The following is an 18941-nucleotide window of genomic DNA, read 5'->3' as shown; positions in this document are numbered from 1 at the left end:
TCTAGTTGGCTGATTTTTATAACATTGCGTCAGCTCCTGCTTCAGCCCCCATTGTCAAAAAAAGAAAGTACGCCTTCAGCCTGCAGTTCAAACGTAGCTGAGGACGACGGCGACAGGAATTCTCTCAGAGGTCCTTTAGTTTATCCAGTATAAATAACATGACAGATACGTTAGCACAATGACATCAACCCAGAAGAATCCAAGAGTTAGGAAATATTCAGTCATCCTGAAATACAAAAATAAAACATCTTTGACTTTTTTTGTTCTTTTTGTCTGTCTCTCTCTTACAGAAGTGAAGTCTTTAAGGTGATTCTTTTAAGACAAGAAGCTTGAGATTTTTCAGTTAGTTTTTCTTTTTTTTTTTCCCCGAGGAAAATTTAGTGCTGTCCCATCGGTCCCATCAGTTCCTCTTGGGGTTGGGTTTTAATCGCCGAGCCCTTCGTGTCCGCTTAGTTACTGTGGTGAAACGAAACTCCTCCAGCGGGTCCGGCCGGCCCTTCGGCTGGCGCTTCATGAAGTGGACTTCCTGTTGCCGCTGTGTGGTCCGCGAGCCTTTCTTAGGCCGGCCCTTCCTGTTGAAGCCCAGGTACCATCCTTTGTACTTGGCCGACACAAGAGCTGTGTAGTTGTTCTCCAGGAATTCCTCAACAAAGACACACTCCTGCTTCCTTCCATCGGGCTGAAAGAAGAGGGGGAAAAGGATATTAATTAATTATTAACACAGCAGCATGACCTCTGTTCAACCAACACTAAGGCTTATCAAGTCCTGTTGGCTGGTTATTGGTGATTTTCCCTCACTGTGATTTGGTTTAAATCATGATTGAAAAGCCTTTTCCATGAGTCAAACTTAAAGGTATAATACGTAAAATTTCTGCATTAAAAAGTTTAATAACAACAAGAACTATGTTGTATTTTTTTGTGCGTTTTATGCTTTTAGTATCCTAAATGTTTCAAACAATGTTCAAATCTGGAGAAATCTGTAATTTCATTTTGGTCACCCCACCCTCACACCCTTTAGTTTTAGTTTAATTTCCAGGGGAAACACAGGAAACACCAGATGATACATCAGAAAGAAATTTGAAATCATACAATGTCCCAGAACTACACTCAATAAGAAAAATTGACTTTTTTTTCATTATTTGCTACATTACAAAGTAATCTACTATAGACCTTATTTATTTGATATTATATTTAAATATCGATCCAGCTTATTACTGCTTTGACAGCCAGCAATCTACTGCGTAAAGTAATGTTACAACCTTCAACACTCACACTCATAAAGATAATTTTAAGTACGTTTTTTTTGCCTGCAGATAACAACGCTGAGCCACCCTACGATCAGCAGTAGAGGATCCCACGCTGCTTCTAAATCAAAGTCACCAAAATCTCTCGTCTTTTCTTATTGTTTTGACTGTGAGACCCCTAGTGGCAGAAATTATGCTGTGCTTAAGTGAAATGTAAATGTATTCTCATTCACATAACTGGTATCTATCTATCTATCTATCTATCTATCTATCTATCTATCTATCTATCTATCTATCTATCTATCTATCTATCTATCTATCATCATTTCATAATTAAAATGTCATTTTATCTGATTGTTAAAATAATCCTACGGTGGTTTAAAGGAGGAAGTCAAAGAACATTTTTTAAACAAACGATCCCCCAGCAACTAAATCTAAAAAATGCATGTTTCTAACAGATGACCGTGATGAGAGAGTGAAAACGTGTGTGAATTACTGCAGCCCTCTGCCGCTGACAGCATGAGTTATTAATGCAACACAATCACACATGCGCCTCCACACACAGTGTATGTTCTAAGATATTAACTTCTTTTCCATATCGGAGCTGGCGTCCGCAGAGTCACATGCAGTCATCCTGCGCTTGTGGCCACCTGGTGTGACTAAGTGATATAATTGCAATGGCATTCCTCCTAAGTGACCATTAGTCTCTCAATGCATTGTGGTGATTGCAGTCCGTAATTGACTGATCGAGTGTCAAAGGAGTAGGCCGATTACGTAATGGAAGAAGGGCTGGGAGTTATCAAAGGGGTTTTGTTAGGGTGTACAAAAACAGCAGGAGAAAGCATATCTGAGGCCGCGTTCAATTCAGCCCGGATTAAGAGCTCCGTTTAAAAAATTCATTTTGATATTACAAAGTGACGGTTTCATCTCATAGGTGAAAATATCCACCTTTCCCCGAAGGATCGGTCATTATCCCCACAATGAAAGATACTCACCCTTCCAACTATTTTGCCCTTCTCGGTCATGCAAATGTAATGTTCGCTCTCCTTTCCTTTTATTCGAATGTGGCTCCCGAACGTTTCCGTCTCGACAACAAGAAGAGCTGCAAAAGAAAAGAAAAAGAAGACTCTGTTAAGGACATGTTGAAGTCTTTCCCCTCACATTCACATGGTATAAGGTTCCTATACATTTACTCATTCAATCAATATTACGTTTTTCCCACATATATAAGACATAGGCCTATACTTATTTAGTTTCCAATCCTGTAAAGAACCCCTATAAATTGAAAGTTCTGCAGTCAAGAGGCTAACACAGAGCTTTGTCAAACTGAGCCTCATGAAGAAAGTTAGATATTTAGCCTAAAATGCACTGATTAAAGAGTTTACAGGATTGGGGGGTTATAATGTTTATAATGTATTTCAGGAATACATTTTATTACTAAGCTGTCAACCACCAAAAATCTTGAGATTAAATTATCTTGAAACATATCTAGAATGATAGGAAATAACTTATTTTAGCTGCTTAAATCACAGTATTGTGCACGGTCCAGGATATAAAACCATGATTCCTAAAAAGTTATAAATAATATAAAATGCAAAAATGGGCTAATTCTTTTTTGACATATGTTCAATTAAATAAATAAAAAAATAATCAATGTATTTAAATTTCAAACTGATAAACCTTCTCTTTTTGTGAATAACACGCAGAATTCTGAACATTTTGCAAGGATTTTAAACTTTTATGGATTTAGAGTTGTATACATTTGTGGTTTTGGACTGATTTGACTTGACACGACACAAACTTTTGTGGATGTGGAAAAATATGGTGTTTTAGCATGTTTTGTAACGTAAAGTTTGAAAGCTCAAGGGTCTCCAGAACAAATAGTTCTTTTGAAGGTATCTAAATTTCTTCATACAACAACATATATGCACCAAAACAACACTTCAGCCTGACACAGCAGTAATCCACTCTCGAGACACATCCCGGCGGCTCTTTTATTCCCCCCCTCCCCGAATGTTAACCCCTGCGAGGTCACCTTTGTCTCTGCTCGCCCCTCGAACCAGCAAAGAGATCTGCCAAACATTTGTGGAGCGGTTATGTGCCCCTCAGGATTAGGTTTCAAGTTCCCTTTAGTCTGTGCTCACTCAATCAAAAAGTTAAGATGATCCATTTGTTTAACACACAGGGCCATTCAGTAGCGCTCAAGGGAGCAGAGGAAGAATAGGCGAAGGGGATGGGATGGGCTCGAGGGCAGAAGTAACTCCCCTCCTCCTCCTCCTCCTCCTCCTCCTCCCCCCTCACCTTAAAATCCAACCTTGGGAGGAAAGTGAGAAGAAGGAAACCTCTCTAGAGTCGATACTTTAGAAGTTATCCCTTGCCTTGTTTTGAGAATCCTGTTTGCAAGTCTTATTTGAGAGCTAAAGTGCAGCATTTTTTAATCACTGGAAAAATCAGTCTAGACCTTTTGGGGGTTTCTGAGAAGGAAAAAAAAATCCTGGTTTTGTTAATGATATGAATGATGTTTGAGAAGATATTGCAGCTCTGCAAGTCAAATCAGGAGTGGTTTGACAACACTTTGGCCTTGTCGCTCTTTGCTGGTTTTGCACAGAGACCCAAAACTCAACCTCAGCTATGAAGCCTCGACCCTGAAAATCAGATAAAACAATATTTTCCTCCCTACTGTAAGTTATCCTTTGTCTGTTACCCTTGATGCTAAAATACCAAAAATGAGTCACTTTATTTTATCGGAACAGACTCCGCAAGCAAATATTATCTTCAGAGTCAGTGAGTGGTCACTGGGATGTTTTCCACTGGTGAATCAAAGAGAAAGTGGAAGAAAAAAATTGCAAAACAGAGAAATTTTAGAATATCTGATCAGTGTTTTAACATCAAGTCCCATTTAACTTAACCGGTGCAATGCTTTCTTTCTTGGTGCAAGATAAACAATGAGGGGCCTCAGGCATTTATTAACCTCAGCATGGAGTCACCTGTCAAAAAAGCTAAAAAAAAAAAAAAACTCCTGCTTTAATTCTGCACTGCAGCATTTATTTTAGCAAAAGCCTTTGCAGCGACCCACCATCTTCTCTTGAGTGGCATCATTAATGACGGATTGTTCTGGAAAAGGATTGTTCTAGTCTCTTAAATGTAATGAATATGCTACACTAATACCTAAGAAGGATGATAAACCCCACTCTGATACGGACTTAGCGGTCATAAAGCTCTACATCGAAGCAATATATTTCCTCTGTGGTGGTTTGTGGCCCGCCGCTGTGAAGCTGCAGCGACTTAGAGCGTGGAGAGGATCTTCCTGAGCGTTATTAGTGAGTGCAAAGGAGTTCACAGGTGCCAGGTACTGCAGCTGGATGGGGAGGAGGAGGAAGAGGAGGAGGGGTGGAGGGCAGAGTTGGCAAGGCCTCATGGGAAAAATTGGATCTGCTTCCACTCAAGCTCTAACAAGCAGTGAGGAAACTTCGCCTCGGCGCATCTGTGACTGAACACACTCACTCAGAGGCATTCAAGACCAGCAATTTTAGAGCCGTGAGTCAGCTGTTATGAGCAAAATATCTGCAGGAAAGCACAAAACAAGTCCTGTTGCCCTGTGTTAGTGCCACTGCATCAAAGAGCGCTTCGCTGACCATCAATTTACTCATCTGCTGTGTTTGCTTTGATTTGAAATTGTGAAGAAGTGCACACAAAGAACCAAGAGGTTATATTTAAGGTACAATGGAATCTAAAAATGTAAAACTTAATCTGCCAGACATTTTTTTTCCCTCATCTTTTCAAGTCGGTATTTTCACACTGCTGGACTGCCAGCCAGTATGCAACATTACATGTGACACTGAGCATTACAAACCGCTGTGTTGTAAGGAAAATTAAAGATTGTGCATTTACTTTTAACTGTCTCTTGCTCTTTTAAGCTTAATGACAAAGTAGTTTTAAGATTTCACTGATTTGCATTACCAATATGGACAAACGCAATCCAATTCCTTGTGAAAAACAACATTTTCTGATACATCAAGTGTCAATAAAGTTGAGCAATGCAACCTGGTGTAATGAGTTTATAAGCTGAAACGAATAAACCAATATTTTTAAAACTGGCAAACCAACAAGTCAGCTGTGGTGCATATTAGGCATTTTGGCAAAAATGCACAGTGTTGGACGATAAATCTATCATGTTAAAAGTAGACTTGCTCTGGATACCAAAAGGCTGCAGTAAACATTCATTTCAAGGTCAGCAATTTCAGAATGTTTGCAGCCACCCCAACCAGTAGTTGGTGGCTTATGAAAGTCACCATCCACTTCACCCCAGCCAAACACAGAGCATGGAAAACAGCCTCCACACAATGGGTAGCAAGTTGCCAAAGTGGCTGGAGGAGCGAGACAAAATCACCAACGTCTGGCTGGTAGGTGGTGGTGACCTCTCCTCCAGTTAGAACAAACTAGCTAACGTGTCAGGTGAGATGCACAGGAGTTCTCCCATACCATACTTGCCCCCATCATCTCCGTTGGCATTGACTTTCTTCCCCAAGATCTGGACATGTTTCCCCGTGGTCCTGCTGTAGAGCTGGTAGATCCGGACCTGCTTCCGGCTCAGGTCGTCTGGGTTCCTCGTGTGGTTCTCAATGTAAAACCTGAAATCAGCAGAGGTCTGCTGGGATTCCTGCACAGCAGAGTGAGACAGGAGGAGAGAGAGAGAGAGACAGGAGGAGAAGAGGGAAAGACAGATGGTGAGAGATCGTCACGACACAGGTGTTGATAGTAATGTGTGCTGTTGCTTTTATGGACCTTGTGTCAAAAAAATTGTGCTTCAGGGGCTAAAAACTGAAATACCGAGCAGGAAATTGCAGCTAAGGCATTTTAGTGTTTCTCTCCTTGCTTTCAACTGGCACGTTTTATATGCATTGCATTTACAAGCTGATAACTACGCAGGAGATGTGTTAATGAAGTCACTGTTTGAGTAAAAATCCCACAGAACAAGTGCAGAGGCTGCAGTGCAGCCTTCTGTTGCTTCATATTAAGACAGCAGTATACTATGTGCCCCGGGCGATATTGAGAAACCTGCACTCCATTTCCACAAGCAAGCAAGCCACTAGCAATTATACACCTGAAGCATCCAGACCTGTTGCACTATCATCAAACAAATATCTGCCTGTAGGCGAAGTACTGTCCATAAATTAGGAAACAGAGCAGGCGGAAGACAAGACTGAGAGATGGCAAGAGGCACCTTGAACCACAAAAACACTCTTTTAGAAGCACTTTCTGATCAAATTGTGATCAAATTGTCCAGAGTTCACCAGCCGGCTGTTTACGAGCCGCTTAGACCCGACGTCAAACGAGAGGAAATCACAGACTTTCGACAGCATGTCAGAAAAAGCAACTGTGTCACCCAGCATGTGGAAGAGCGAGAGGAAACGTATACTTTCAGAAGCCCTGGAATCTCAGTTCACGCCAAGATCCCATTTCCCCAGCTGTATGGTGTGGTAATTGCACAGTAATGGCTTTTTATGTGGCTGTTCTCAGGTGGCTAATTATATACACATTACATACCCCGAGTCCTTGTTATTCTAACTTCAGTAAATTAATGACATGTAGCAAACATGATGGGAAATTGAGGGCCTCAGAGGAAGAAATCCTTAAACTCAGAGAGGAAAAATAAACAACTTTTGCAAATCTGAAAGCAAATCTTAACACAGACTTATGAGCCAGGTGTCATACCTATTGTACCCCAAACCAGGCGCCACCTAATCCTTTGAAGAATGACGTCCACAAAGATGGGTCCTTCAGGTTAGACCTACGCCATGCCACAGAAATGACTCCCAGAAATCAAAACTCATGTTGAGTTTCTCTGACAACACAAACAATTGTCACCAAATGTCCAAAAGATTATTAGATATATCATTAGGCAGCAATTGGACTTTTGAAATAGGAAGGACTTGCCTCATTATGACGTATTAAGTCTAGAAATGTGGACCTCAGAGGATACTGGGACACAGCTTCTGTACCTTGACATTTAGGAAAAACGCCCATAATGTTACTTTTGGCATCAGGCAGTGCAGAAAATAAGAGGCTGCACTTCAACATGCACTGTCTGCTGATTCGAGCTCATTTGAAGGGTTCTTATTGACTTCAAAAGCATCAAAACATAAAAACTGATGACTTTACTTCGTGCAATGTGGTTTTTTTTTTTATGAAATCATTATTTTACCACCCAATGGGTTTTCTATAGACAAGTCACATTTACCTCAAGTATTTCAACATGCAACACAACCTGCATGATACAGCTCAACCATGTTTTCTTGTCAGTTTTACTACAGTCAACACAATATTGCAAGGAAAAATCAATAAAGACCAGCACTTTATGGACTCTAACCCTATAGTGTCCCTCGCACAGTTCCTTAAATCATATAAACTCAAACCGGACAGCAAGACTCAACTGAAAGATTTACAGTTTACTGCATGAAGAGGCACTTTTACATCAGATCAGAGAACTGATCATCCAGTGCACCCTATTCAATTTAAGACGAGGATTTGCGACACATGTAAACTGTTTAGTCAATGCACATCTGTTTTAATCTTCAAAAAACTCATATAGACATATAGAATGTATATTGAAATTAAAGGGACATGAGTAAGCTATATTTTTGGGGACAAGGAGCTAATTTTTGGCCCCAGCAAAGAGTACAACTCACAGAAACTTTCACATTTGATGCTAAACTACTGGTGTCTTGTAGTTGTTGCCAAGGGAAACTCCAGAAAATTATGCATTTAAGAGTTGAGCAGTTTTCATGAGCATCAGCAGCCACAACGGCTGAACAAACAAAGAAAAAGTGGCACCTACAGGACTTTAATCCCAGTAAAAGACTATTCACATCAACTGACAAGTGATCTCTGCACTTCACAAAATACTGAAACAGTTTGGAAGCAAAGCTGTTCCTAAAAAAAGAATTATCACTGAATACTGCCAATTCTAATTAAACGCTTATGCAAAAGAACAATACACAAATGTTGAAAATGATGCATCCATTGCCGAAGCCAAACATCAGCATCGTCTGTTGTCAACTTTCTCTCTAAATGAACCTCAAAGCTGACGAGCCAGAAAAGAAAAAAGAACGAACACACAACAAAACGTGGCCTAACTGGGCTGCTGAGGGATTTATCCCAAATCTCCCCATCTCTAAACAAACATAAAGGTGTGTTTGGTAGACAGTTGCATTTTGCGTCAAGGGAAAGGCAAGCCTAAGCACATGGCTGAGGTGAACACCAGCGACAACAGTTTTTTATCACGCCGTCTCCTTTCTTCAAAGACACAGCATGAAAACGGATATGGTTGAAACTTCAAAAGTCTGGCACTCATCTTCACCCAGGAAGCTTATTGTCGCATCCATCTAAGATACACCTTGCTATCTGCTCGACACACACCGACAGGGTCACACACACAAATCGGGAGAGACACCCTCTCACATGTTGGCAGTGCTTTTAAAGTTTACTTCCAACTGTGATCGCTTCTGTTGTCTTTCTTCATGAAATCACAACCACAGCATGACATACTAGAGCCATTAGCTGCACGGAGCAGAATGGGCCAATAACATGGACAGGAAACGTGTAAGGACACCATTAAAGGGTTATTCCTGTATTTTTTTTTCTTTTTTTCTTTGGCCTGATCACTATCCTGAAAGCACTCAGAGAGACACAACGCAATTTCCTTTATAGTTTGATAAACACCTTTATCTAATCTGACTTTTTCTAAAGCACATCAAACATGCAAATCACATATTAAAACAGCAAAAAAAATATCACATCAAATATCATTCATCAGTCAACCCCATGCATCTGTTGTTGAAGTCCATCCTCTCTTAACATGAGGAGAATTCACTTGTGATGGAATAATCACAGCACATAGACCTACATAACATTGCAGTTTCTAGTTTTGGAAGGTTTTTTGTTTTTTTTAGATTTTGTTTTTGAGAAAATTCAGTACAATTCCTGGTTTAGAAAATTTACTACAGGAGATAAAGCTGTTATTTTGTCCCTGAGAACGCCTGGTTCCCCGTCCAGGACAAGAAGATCCTAGCTGCACTAAATGGAAAAAACACCAGGATTGTGCAACCAATAAAATGTATTTTATAAAGAAACAAACGTCCCCTCAAGCAGGGTTTTATTGTCCCAAAAGGTCAAATGTTGACTCCCCATCTTGGAATTATTCAGTTTCCTCTGACAAAAAATAAAAGTATTTTAAAGATACAATTACATAAAAGCTAGAATCAAGACCTTGCCAACAGTAAGATGCTTATGTAGAAGAAAATGCATCCCAGAAGTGGAGGAGAGATTTTCTCTCTCTCTCTCTTCTTCAAATCAGTCTACACTGTTTTAATATAAGATCATAGAAACACAGGAAAATTAATTTAAAAACAACAGCACGTGCAAAATTATGATCACAAACACGTCATGGCAATAAAGTGATCAGATAGCTTTATGAGAGAAGGAGCGTGCTCTCTGCATCTTATCTGAATCACAGCGCGCAATTAGGTGAGTGGATGCCTGCAAATCATTACTGTTCAAAGTGAGACGCGACTAATAAAAACCGAGGCAACAAGCGCCAAACGAGCCCATCTGTTCAGAGAACAACTTTTAACCCCAGGGATCAAAATATTTATTACACGATTCTGTTGTAAAACACCGAAACTGCTACTTGAACTCCAGATTAAAAACAAATGCTTTTTAACTAATTTTTGCCAGCTTGACGGGACTGATTGTGGACATTATTAGATTAGTCTGCGTGCAAAACCAATGCCGATATTTTTTCTTTTATTCCTGAATCATTGCAGGTTATATTATCTTGTTTACATAATTTTTTCACGACTATATTGCATTTGTATCTGACGATGTTGCCGCTGTAATATTAATAGAGGGAACCGTGGTGTGTTTACACTGCTAAATACTGTGTTTGGTTATTTATTTATTTTTTATTTATACATATAAGGTGGTTCCTTCCGTATATTACTATAATACTGATATAATATCCGGTTTCTTAAGTTAATTTATTATTTTACTTCCATTTTCTTTTCTTTCTATTTTTTTTTAGCAATGACCTGTTTTGTATTTAATCATTTTATTTTGCGCAGGGTACTTGTTTGCCCTCTAAAATTTTTCCTATACAGGACCCTACAATATTTAAAAAATATATCAAATATAAGAAAGTAAATCCTGCGTTTGTAGGCACCTCTTAGGCAATAACCTGAACCCAGCATCAACATTACTCACAATAAAAAGCTACCCACTGACATGCAAACACATTCACACGAAATAAGGAGTAAACATACCTGTAGCTGGAAATAGAGTACCAGAAAATGTAAACACCTATGTGGAGAGAGAAGGAGAGAGAAGGGAGGAGGGGAGTGAATCACACAGGCAATTACATGGAGAATAAACGCAGCCTACCTGGCTGAAAGCAATGAATAAATATGAAGCTTTTAGCGACTTCTATTGGTAAGAATGCATGATTTTATGTGAAAACGGAGATGTTGGACACTTACAGGTATATGAACCTCGAAGGCAGCACAGACATCTTGACTCGCAGAAATACACCTGAAATACACCTGCTTCCACAGATTTAGAGCCCCAGGAAAGGTTGGCGAAATCGCCCCCCTCTCTTGCTTTCGCTCCTTTGCGCGTCCTTTACGCACACAACTCCGGCGGTAAGTTGGAGATTGAATCCCAGCGTAATGATAGATCACTGAAGAGCAGCAACAGAGTCACGGAGTGCAACATTAGGTGTTTCCTTGTTGTGGGGGGGAATTATCCAGAAGATTATTTTTTCAGTCTCCTCCGCTCCCCGAAAACCCGCAGCGTCTCCGTGGAAAGGGTTCAGAATTCAACCTCTGCAAAGAAATCCCCTCGCTCAAAAGATATCCTACAAGTTTTGCGCACCTATAAGCGAAGTTTCTCCACAATCCCAATCCTGCTGCTCCAGGGATCACAGTCTCCTCAACTCCGTCCGTACCTGCGGGGGATTTCTACACCTTGCATGGGTCATTTTATTCTACGAAGTGCTACGAGAAAGAAAAAAGGAAAAGCGGTGAATAATAAAACGCCCTTCAACCAGAAACAAGTCGCTAAAAGTCGTGAAACAAACTTATCCAGGCTTATCAAAAAAGTTGTATTTTTATAAAAGAAATAGTGTGGAAATCGCAGCGGCAGCAGCGGATCCCTGGAGAGGTTTAGGGGGCTGATGATGGCGCAGCAGTGCCTGTCAGTGGTGTTTGTGCGTCTGCGGTTTGAGATTTGGGCACAGAGAGGCTTTTTTGTTGTTGGTGGGTGGAAACATGTCAGCGGTTTGCACCTGATAGGGTAATCTTGGAGAGACCATCAGCTTGGAGAGGGTTTTTTTCCTCTCGGTGGGCAAAGCGCTGCGCAGAGGAGAACAAGGAGATTAACTGCTTTTTTCTTTTTTATCTTATAAAAATTAATGATTTAATAACAATTATTTTTAAAAAAAACTTCAGTAAGTTTGGGAAATTATTTTATTTGTTTTCGGATATAGACACGCTGATTTAAAGTATCTTTGCGTAATTAGTGGCATATTATTTAAACTGCTTTATTATTTATTAATTTTGCGTATTTATGAGTTTCATGAGACCAAGCTTTCAGTTATTTTAACGTTTTGCGTTAAACCATAATATTATTTTTTTATTCTATAGCCATTATAATAATATTTATAATAATAATAAAAACAAAAAAATATATATTTTAAGTGTTGCTATTGTTATTATTCCATTGAGTGAAAAATAAACAGCTTCGGTGTGCAACAGCGACAGAAACTTCCTCTCACTCTCTGTTATTCGTGCTGTCGGTTTGTGGATTGGCCTCGGCTCTCCCAGACACCATTCAAATGCAGGTTGTTGTCGACCTCGATTTTTTTCAATAATGTGCTATAACTTATCCCGCATTTAAATGAAAGAGAGGTGTGAATGTGTTTACGAGCTGGCAGCAGTAAAGTGAGCCCACATCCCTGCTGCCATTAAAAAAAAGAAAACCATTGTGGTTTGCCTTTATTGTCCCATTAAAACTGGATCCTCGGGATTCCTGCCCCATTGATATTCAAAATGAATCTAAATGATTACATACAAAACTTCCCATGTTGGGGATTTCAAAGGGCCTCCTGTGGAGAGTTTAGTGGGGAATGAAAAGGAGTGTTTAACTAAGAGCTCCAGCTGCTGATCAACATAAGGCAAACATAGCACAAAATAAACAATTATTTTTCTGGAAAAACTATGAATTTATGGCTTCTGTTTAAAAGACTTTATCTGTGATTTATACTGAAGTCATTTGTGTGGTGTGCAAGTACAAATGTGGATAAAGTGGGTTGATGTGGGTTTACCCTGTGATTCATGGCTGTCTGCCTAACAAGAACGCTTGATCCTGTCAACCACAGTGCACTTTAATAATCCCTGTAACACAACTGATGTATAATGTCATTTAAAGCATGACTAATTTAGCCTTGTCTGCCTAAGGGAGGGGAAATCACAGCACAGAAATTGGCAAATAGTAATTATCGAGGAAGATAATTTGATGATTTCCTTACAAATGCAAGGCTTTGGTTCTGTTTGATCAACTTAGGCTTACATTAGCTGCTGCTCAAAGCTGATAGAGATTTCTCTCCAAGTTCAAAATAAAAGCACCTGACAACTGATTTAGAGAAGGCAGGATGATAAACAGCAATTACCGCACTGACTGTGATGGAGCCAGCATTGTGGAGTCACTCATCGCCTCTTAAGCACATGTTTGTGACAAACTTCTCGGAGCATGACTGTAAATCCACAACTAAAGGAAAGAGAGCGCAGCAGCAGGCTTGATGTGGCCACCTGTGAGTCACCAGGAGGAGGAAACGTATCTCTCCTCTTGGCTAAAGGAGGACTTTTATCATTTTATTAGTCTTCAGAGTATGGGAAATGAGTAATGGCGACAAGCCAGGCTTTGGATGGTTCAGCCATGCACTTTTCTGGACAACCAGTCATTCTGGTAGCTGGCCAATCAGGAGACAGAGGGACAGACTTATTCTCGAAATGTAGTCTAATATAAACATTTTTCTAACCTTTCAACACTTAATCTACTGACAAAAAAGGGATTAATACTGACTGTATTGGCTTTGTCTTGCACTGCCCCCTCTAATGACCCACTTGTCATTTTATCCATATCCATCTTCAATTAATGTATTAAGCTGTTGAAGTTTCTGCACCAAATCCACAGACAAAAACATGTTGCATGTGCAAAATGAAGTGATATTAGATCTGTTAGGGTGCCAGATATATAGACACAACACCTCAGCTGCAGGACACATTGCAGGCTTGAAGAGCTGGTTCATACAGTTCATTTAAAAAAAATCTAAATATATAGCCTTTAGACGGTTTTTTGTGCAGTTTTTTTTAAATTATGCAACATTTACAAATAGTTCCAGTTGTTGAATGTGGATTGTCCAGACTTAGTGGAAGCCTGTGCTTGTTGTGGCATCGGTCAGTGCACCACAAAGTAAATTCCATTGGTCCAATGGTGGCAATGTGGTGGTAAATATCTCAAAACCTGGGCAACTAAATTCAAAACTATCTGCATGTGAAGATACTGTTGGAAAAAAACGAGAAAATCTATGTTTGTTCAATATGTGCTACTGACCCCTTAAAAACAAGCACATTTCACACCATCAGTCAAAAGAGTTGGTTCTCTGACAAATTGCCTGCTGACACTATATGAAAAAGTAGAAAGAAAAAAAAAGATAAAACACCAAGAATCAATCAAATGCAGTATGCTGCTGGTCGAGCATAACAAGAGTGAGCTTTATGAATGGGGAGAGCTGTTTCACAGTCCAGTTTCTGAGGCTCAGAGGAGGGAGGGGAGGAGGAGGAGGAGGGGGGCAGCCACTCAAGAGTTGGGATAAGGTTACCCACAGAGATTAGCTGACAAGAGTGAGGGAGTGAGAAAAACAAGCAAGCAAGTTAAAGGTCTTAGTTTACCTGGCTTGCTGTGCTTGGCAGCCAATGAAAGTGCTTTGAAACCACAGATTCAAACGCTGCCTGAAATGATCCTCTGCAGCCACATTTGCCAATTCTATTTCAAATTTTGATGAAAACAAATTTAGCTTTAAAGTCAGGAGCTGTAAAGTGGCGAATGATGTTATTTAGATGACTCCCAGGCTCCTTTCAAGCCTTTGAATTTGAACCTTGCCGCGTCCCCGTGCAGCTATGCGTGTCTGTCCGCAGCGACGGGACTGTGGGAATGTCACCGTGGATATCTCATTGAAGCTAAAGAAGGAGGCATCTGAAGGCGGGCGAGCGCTCAGCGGTTCAAAGGGCCCTAGCAGGCATTTAGGGCTTGACAAAAGAACTTGGCAGATCAGTAAGTGAAGCCCAATGTACTACATTAGTGTCAGGACCCCCTCCGCGTCCCTCCCACTTTGCACTTTCATCTCTGACACGGACATATTGACTTAAAGGAAAGGAGGGGTGCCAGGGCCGCCAAGGAGGGGTGGGCAGTTGTGGTGTGTATCGGAGGGGGGGTGTATGTGTCCCATTCAATTCTCAAGGTGAGGCGATTGATGCCGAGGGGTGACCACTGACTCATATAAGCCACCCAGAAGCCTTTTTTTAACTAGAAGTCACAGGCCGACAAGCGTGTGAGACCTAAACGGGACGGCCCTCTTCCTCTCATCTCACTGAAATCAGCCTCACCCCATTAGTATATGCTGACCCCACCCCCGCCTCTCCAAACACACACTCACATCCCTTTTCACACTGTGGGCCATGCCCTTCTTCAGGCTACTGAAGTCGAACGGCTAAACGTGGGTTTGGGTCGTAATGGGGTCGCGACACCTTGACATTGTGGAGGGTGACAGAGAGAGGAGCCAGAAGAGGGAGGGTGCAGTTACAGCCAGCTACCTCAGAGACCTTTCAAGTATTACCTGAAGGAGAGGGAAGAAGGAGGAAAAAAAAAGCGGGAAGTGTTAGTAATTTGTCCCCCGTCACACGTTGTTTGCATGGAGTCATTAAGGGCCATTTAGGTTTTGCCTTGAAGGTAGGAGGCCAGAGAATTTGGGTGCGGGCGCTCTTTGGGGGAGAGGCCGTGGGAGTGAAGGGTGAAAATTAAAGCGTCGCTCTTCAACAAATCATCTCTGAGCACCACGGTACACGCAGAACATATTAATGTTTCCATTGACTTCAGTCGCCTGCTTGACATTAATGGTGATTTGCTCCATCTCATCCAGTGGGGAGTCCGGAGTTGTTGCTCTCTTGTTGCTAGTTGCAAACATGTGAAATAACTTTATGTGACTACATGCATTTAAAAGACCTCACTAAACTATTCTTGCTTGGATAAATTCTTTGGCCATTGCTCAATCCAGAGAAACTGCCAAATGTGTCACAGTGTTACAATTGAATAACAATCAGCCGACAGACCCCATGTGTTCTACGTTTTTGGCCCATGGTTGACAGATAAATGTCCAGTCCCTTGGACGAGCAGAGGTAATCAAAAAGTCTTGTTTCTCAGACTTTTGCCGAACAATATGAGTGCCTTAATGACATAATAGGCCTTCAGAGCTGGGTGGACTGGTGGTGAAAGTTTGGGAAGGAAAATGATGTAAGTGTTTTTTTGTCAGCTCTTTAATTTTTTTTTTCTTCCCTGAATTGAATGACCCCGTAATTGTTTTCTGGGATTGCCATAATTACCAAATTAAGGGCCTGTTTGTTTCTAATGTGGCACAAAATTGCTATGAGACTCACAAACTGGCCAGAAGGTTTGCCTCACTCACACAAAATGTGTGATTATTTGACAATTATTAAAAACACCTCGCTGCCCTGCTGAGGTTTAAATGCATCTCCAGCCGTTGATGAATGGCAGTTTATAGATCTCATTAATGGCACAAAGGGCCACAGTAAATTAAAAATCAGCTTAAAAACAGCTTTGAAAAGGTGGCGCTTTAGAATCAAAAGGATGTCGAAGCCCACCAAGAGTGTGACCTGGACACACCCACATAATTTGATGAGGACTTTGATTTTAACTCATTACCTTCATGTCAGGGGTGAGAAGTACTAAGTGAGTGTTCAAAGCCGAAACCTGTCAGGCTAATGTTTATCTGATTACTGTGCTGTCTGAAAAGCACTTCCTCAGGTGCAACTGGTCTGTTGTGTGCTTGTTGTGGCAACACGATGATTGGTCTCATCTTGTGTAACTCGTCGAATTCAGGAACATTTTAATCATAACAATATCTTTTTGAAAATTGTAGGAGTCATGCATTGTTTCAGACATACATCATTCTGCCTATTAATTACAGAATTTTGGAATAAATCCAATCATCAAGTCAAGCTTTCTGGGGCAATATCAGCGTAAAGTGTGTGTGTTTTTAAAGCTAAATTCAGCAACATTGCAGCCCAAAAACCGACAACATGAGGAAGAAAAGTCCAGTTTTTTTCAGAAAGCTTTGATTTGGTTCCTAATTAATCACTTCCTGTTTGCATCAAAACCCAAGAACACAGCTTCATTATTGGACAAATACAGCATCTCACTTAAATAGAGTGAGGTGTTTTGCTTTATTACTGACCCACTTTTTGTTTTAGGCTAACATTTTCTGATTTATGATAGCTTTAAGATCATAATGAACATTTTACATGAAATTAAAGACATAGGTTTCTGTTTTGCAGCATCTGGGCAGAGTGACCCTACTCCAGAGAAATACAAGGGGTCAGTTAGTCCACTATAAAACTCCTGATGCTCTCCCATACAATTTAAATTTAACAATAAGTTGCACTGGAGTGCAGCTGCTGCACACAAGTCCTCTTTTCCCAGTCACGAAAGGTCCCACAGCAGTTGGAGTGGAGTCCCTCCTTGAGCTGTCTCTGCTCTGGTAAGCTAGCCTGAACCTGCAGTTCCACTCATCCTAATCGCTGAGCCCAATCCATTCCCCTGTCTAGCACCTCTTCAGAGGCCGCTCGCCCCTTTGTTCTGACAATACACAAACGACCATTCAAATGGAGGGACTCTGTAATCAGTGAAATACTAGCCTCTGGGCTTTGTAGAATAGAAAAAAAGGAGGGAGGGAGGGAGAGAGAGAACAACATAGAAAGAGGAGAGAGAGAGAGAAAATCCATCCATGACCAATCAACTCTAACTACCTGTCTGGCTTTTTAGCTGCAGATGTTATTTGGAAAAGCGGGGAAAAAATGTGCCCGTTCCAGATGTAAGATGTACAAAGGGAAGGCAGGCTGGTACCTCCACCCACCGAGAAAAAGGCTGGACCCTTCCACACCCATACAGCTTTTGATATGGCTGATGTTGTTTTTGCTCTTGCCTACGCCATTTCCTTCAAACAAGTATGTGATGCATTGCGTCACCTTGCACTAAATTTAGACAGCGTGAAAGATAAAATAAAACATGATTGATGCAGTCTCTGTTTCAAAGCAGGCTGAGATCTTACTGGATCGTTCGGTGCTGGAGTTCACCTGGGAATGTTTCTGGATCATTTATGCAGGTAAACAAGTGTAAAAATATTCATATGAATGGGTTTATAGTAGCCATCTCTGGCCAAGACTCTTTAAAAGGGCTTTGTTATTAGAAATTCAGGGTGAATTTATAAACCCTTCAGGTCTTCAGAACATGTAAAAGGTTTGCTGTATATAGTTTATCTGAGCTCTGCTTTAAACCTTAAATTAAGTGCAACAGTAGGGCAAGCTTTAAGCCATGCATTACAATATGATGAGTGTCTTGAGTGCATGCATTTGTTAAATGGATTATGAAAGTTGGGGTGGAATAGTTTACTTTGTTGTATTTGTGTATTTGGTTGATTTAGTTTCACCCTGCACAACAATACACAAGTCATTTATGCTGGTTGTTTATTGGTAACCTGTTAGGTAATAGGGCGCTGTCGTCTGCAAGGGAACAAGTTTTTATTTGAATTGTAGTCCTGTAATTTCACATAGTATGATGTAGTGCTGGGTGGCTGTATCCAAGTAACTATTGGAGCATTTCTCAAATCAGTATTGAAAAAAATCAGTTTACCTTCATATTGACATCACCTGATATTACTTTCCATGTCTGATATTTAATCAAACCTTCAGTGTTGAGGCACTGAGATGTCAAAGAGCAAGAAACCAAATAGAGCAAAATACTGATTATTTAGCTAAGTTCATTATTAGTAGACATTTTTCATTGTGTTGGCCATCTCTGAGTCATAATTGGTTGGCTAAATAATTTAGAGATTATAGAAGTAGTTTATAGATTATAAAAGATTATAAAAAGTAGTAGCAGAGCTAAAATAAACACAGTTAAACCAGTAAATCAGGTTAAAGCCCAGTGCAGCGTTGGTGAAAGTGTCGGCAGGTCAAGAAATGCATTAGCTCAACCAGTTGCAAGTTGTTAGTCATTCCTCCTCCGTACTCCTCTTGTGAAATCCATTTTTAAATGTGAATCATAATTGTCTACTGCCACGTAACTTTGTCTACCTGTGCAGGGGAGGAACACATGGTTCAGCTAAAGTGTTTGTGTGTGTCTGTGTTTTAAAGTTTAGAGAGGAAGTTCTATAGGTTAGATCACTTTTAATGTGTTTATTTCCCATTTTTTCTCCTACCTTTTAAGGAAGGTACTCAATGATGATTGTAAGTGATGTATAATTTTTTATGTTTTATGCTACTTATTACTTTTATCTATTATTGCCCATCG

General features: G+C 40.5%; 1 protein-coding gene across 1 annotated transcript; it reads right to left on the bottom strand.

Annotated features, from left to right (window-relative positions):
- Positions 1–400: 400 nt before the first annotated feature.
- On the bottom strand, positions 401–11390 carry fgf24 (fibroblast growth factor 24). Its single transcript, XM_059346376.1, has 5 exons — positions 10778–11390; positions 10565–10601; positions 5727–5904; positions 2240–2346; positions 401–679 (listed from the first exon to the last, which is right to left on the bottom strand). The coding sequence occupies exons 1-5, from the start codon at positions 10807–10809 to the stop codon at positions 401–403; spliced, it is 633 nt and encodes a 210-aa protein (XP_059202359.1). The 5' UTR covers positions 10810–11390.
- Positions 11391–18941: the final 7551 nt, after the last annotated feature.

Source organism: Centropristis striata, chromosome 12 (genome assembly GCF_030273125.1).
Source record: "Centropristis striata isolate RG_2023a ecotype Rhode Island chromosome 12, C.striata_1.0, whole genome shotgun sequence".
Lineage (NCBI taxonomy): Eukaryota > Metazoa > Chordata > Actinopteri > Perciformes > Serranidae > Centropristis > Centropristis striata.
The sequence above is the reverse complement of the archived record's forward strand: the minus strand, read 5'-3'. Positions and strand labels throughout refer to the sequence as shown.

Bases quoted from the DNA above. Each gene is read 5' to 3' on its own strand.
- fgf24 (XM_059346376.1), bottom strand. From the start codon at position 10,809: ATGTCTGTGCTGCCTTCGAGGTTCATATACCT. The intron at 10,602-10,777 runs GTAAGTGTCCAA...CTCTCCACATAG, and splicing joins CCTTCGAGGTTCATATACCT to GTGTTTACATTTTCTGGTAC. The intron at 5,905-10,564 runs GTATGTTTACTC...TCTGCTGTGCAG, and splicing joins TACTCTATTTCCAGCTACAG to GAATCCCAGCAGACCTCTGC.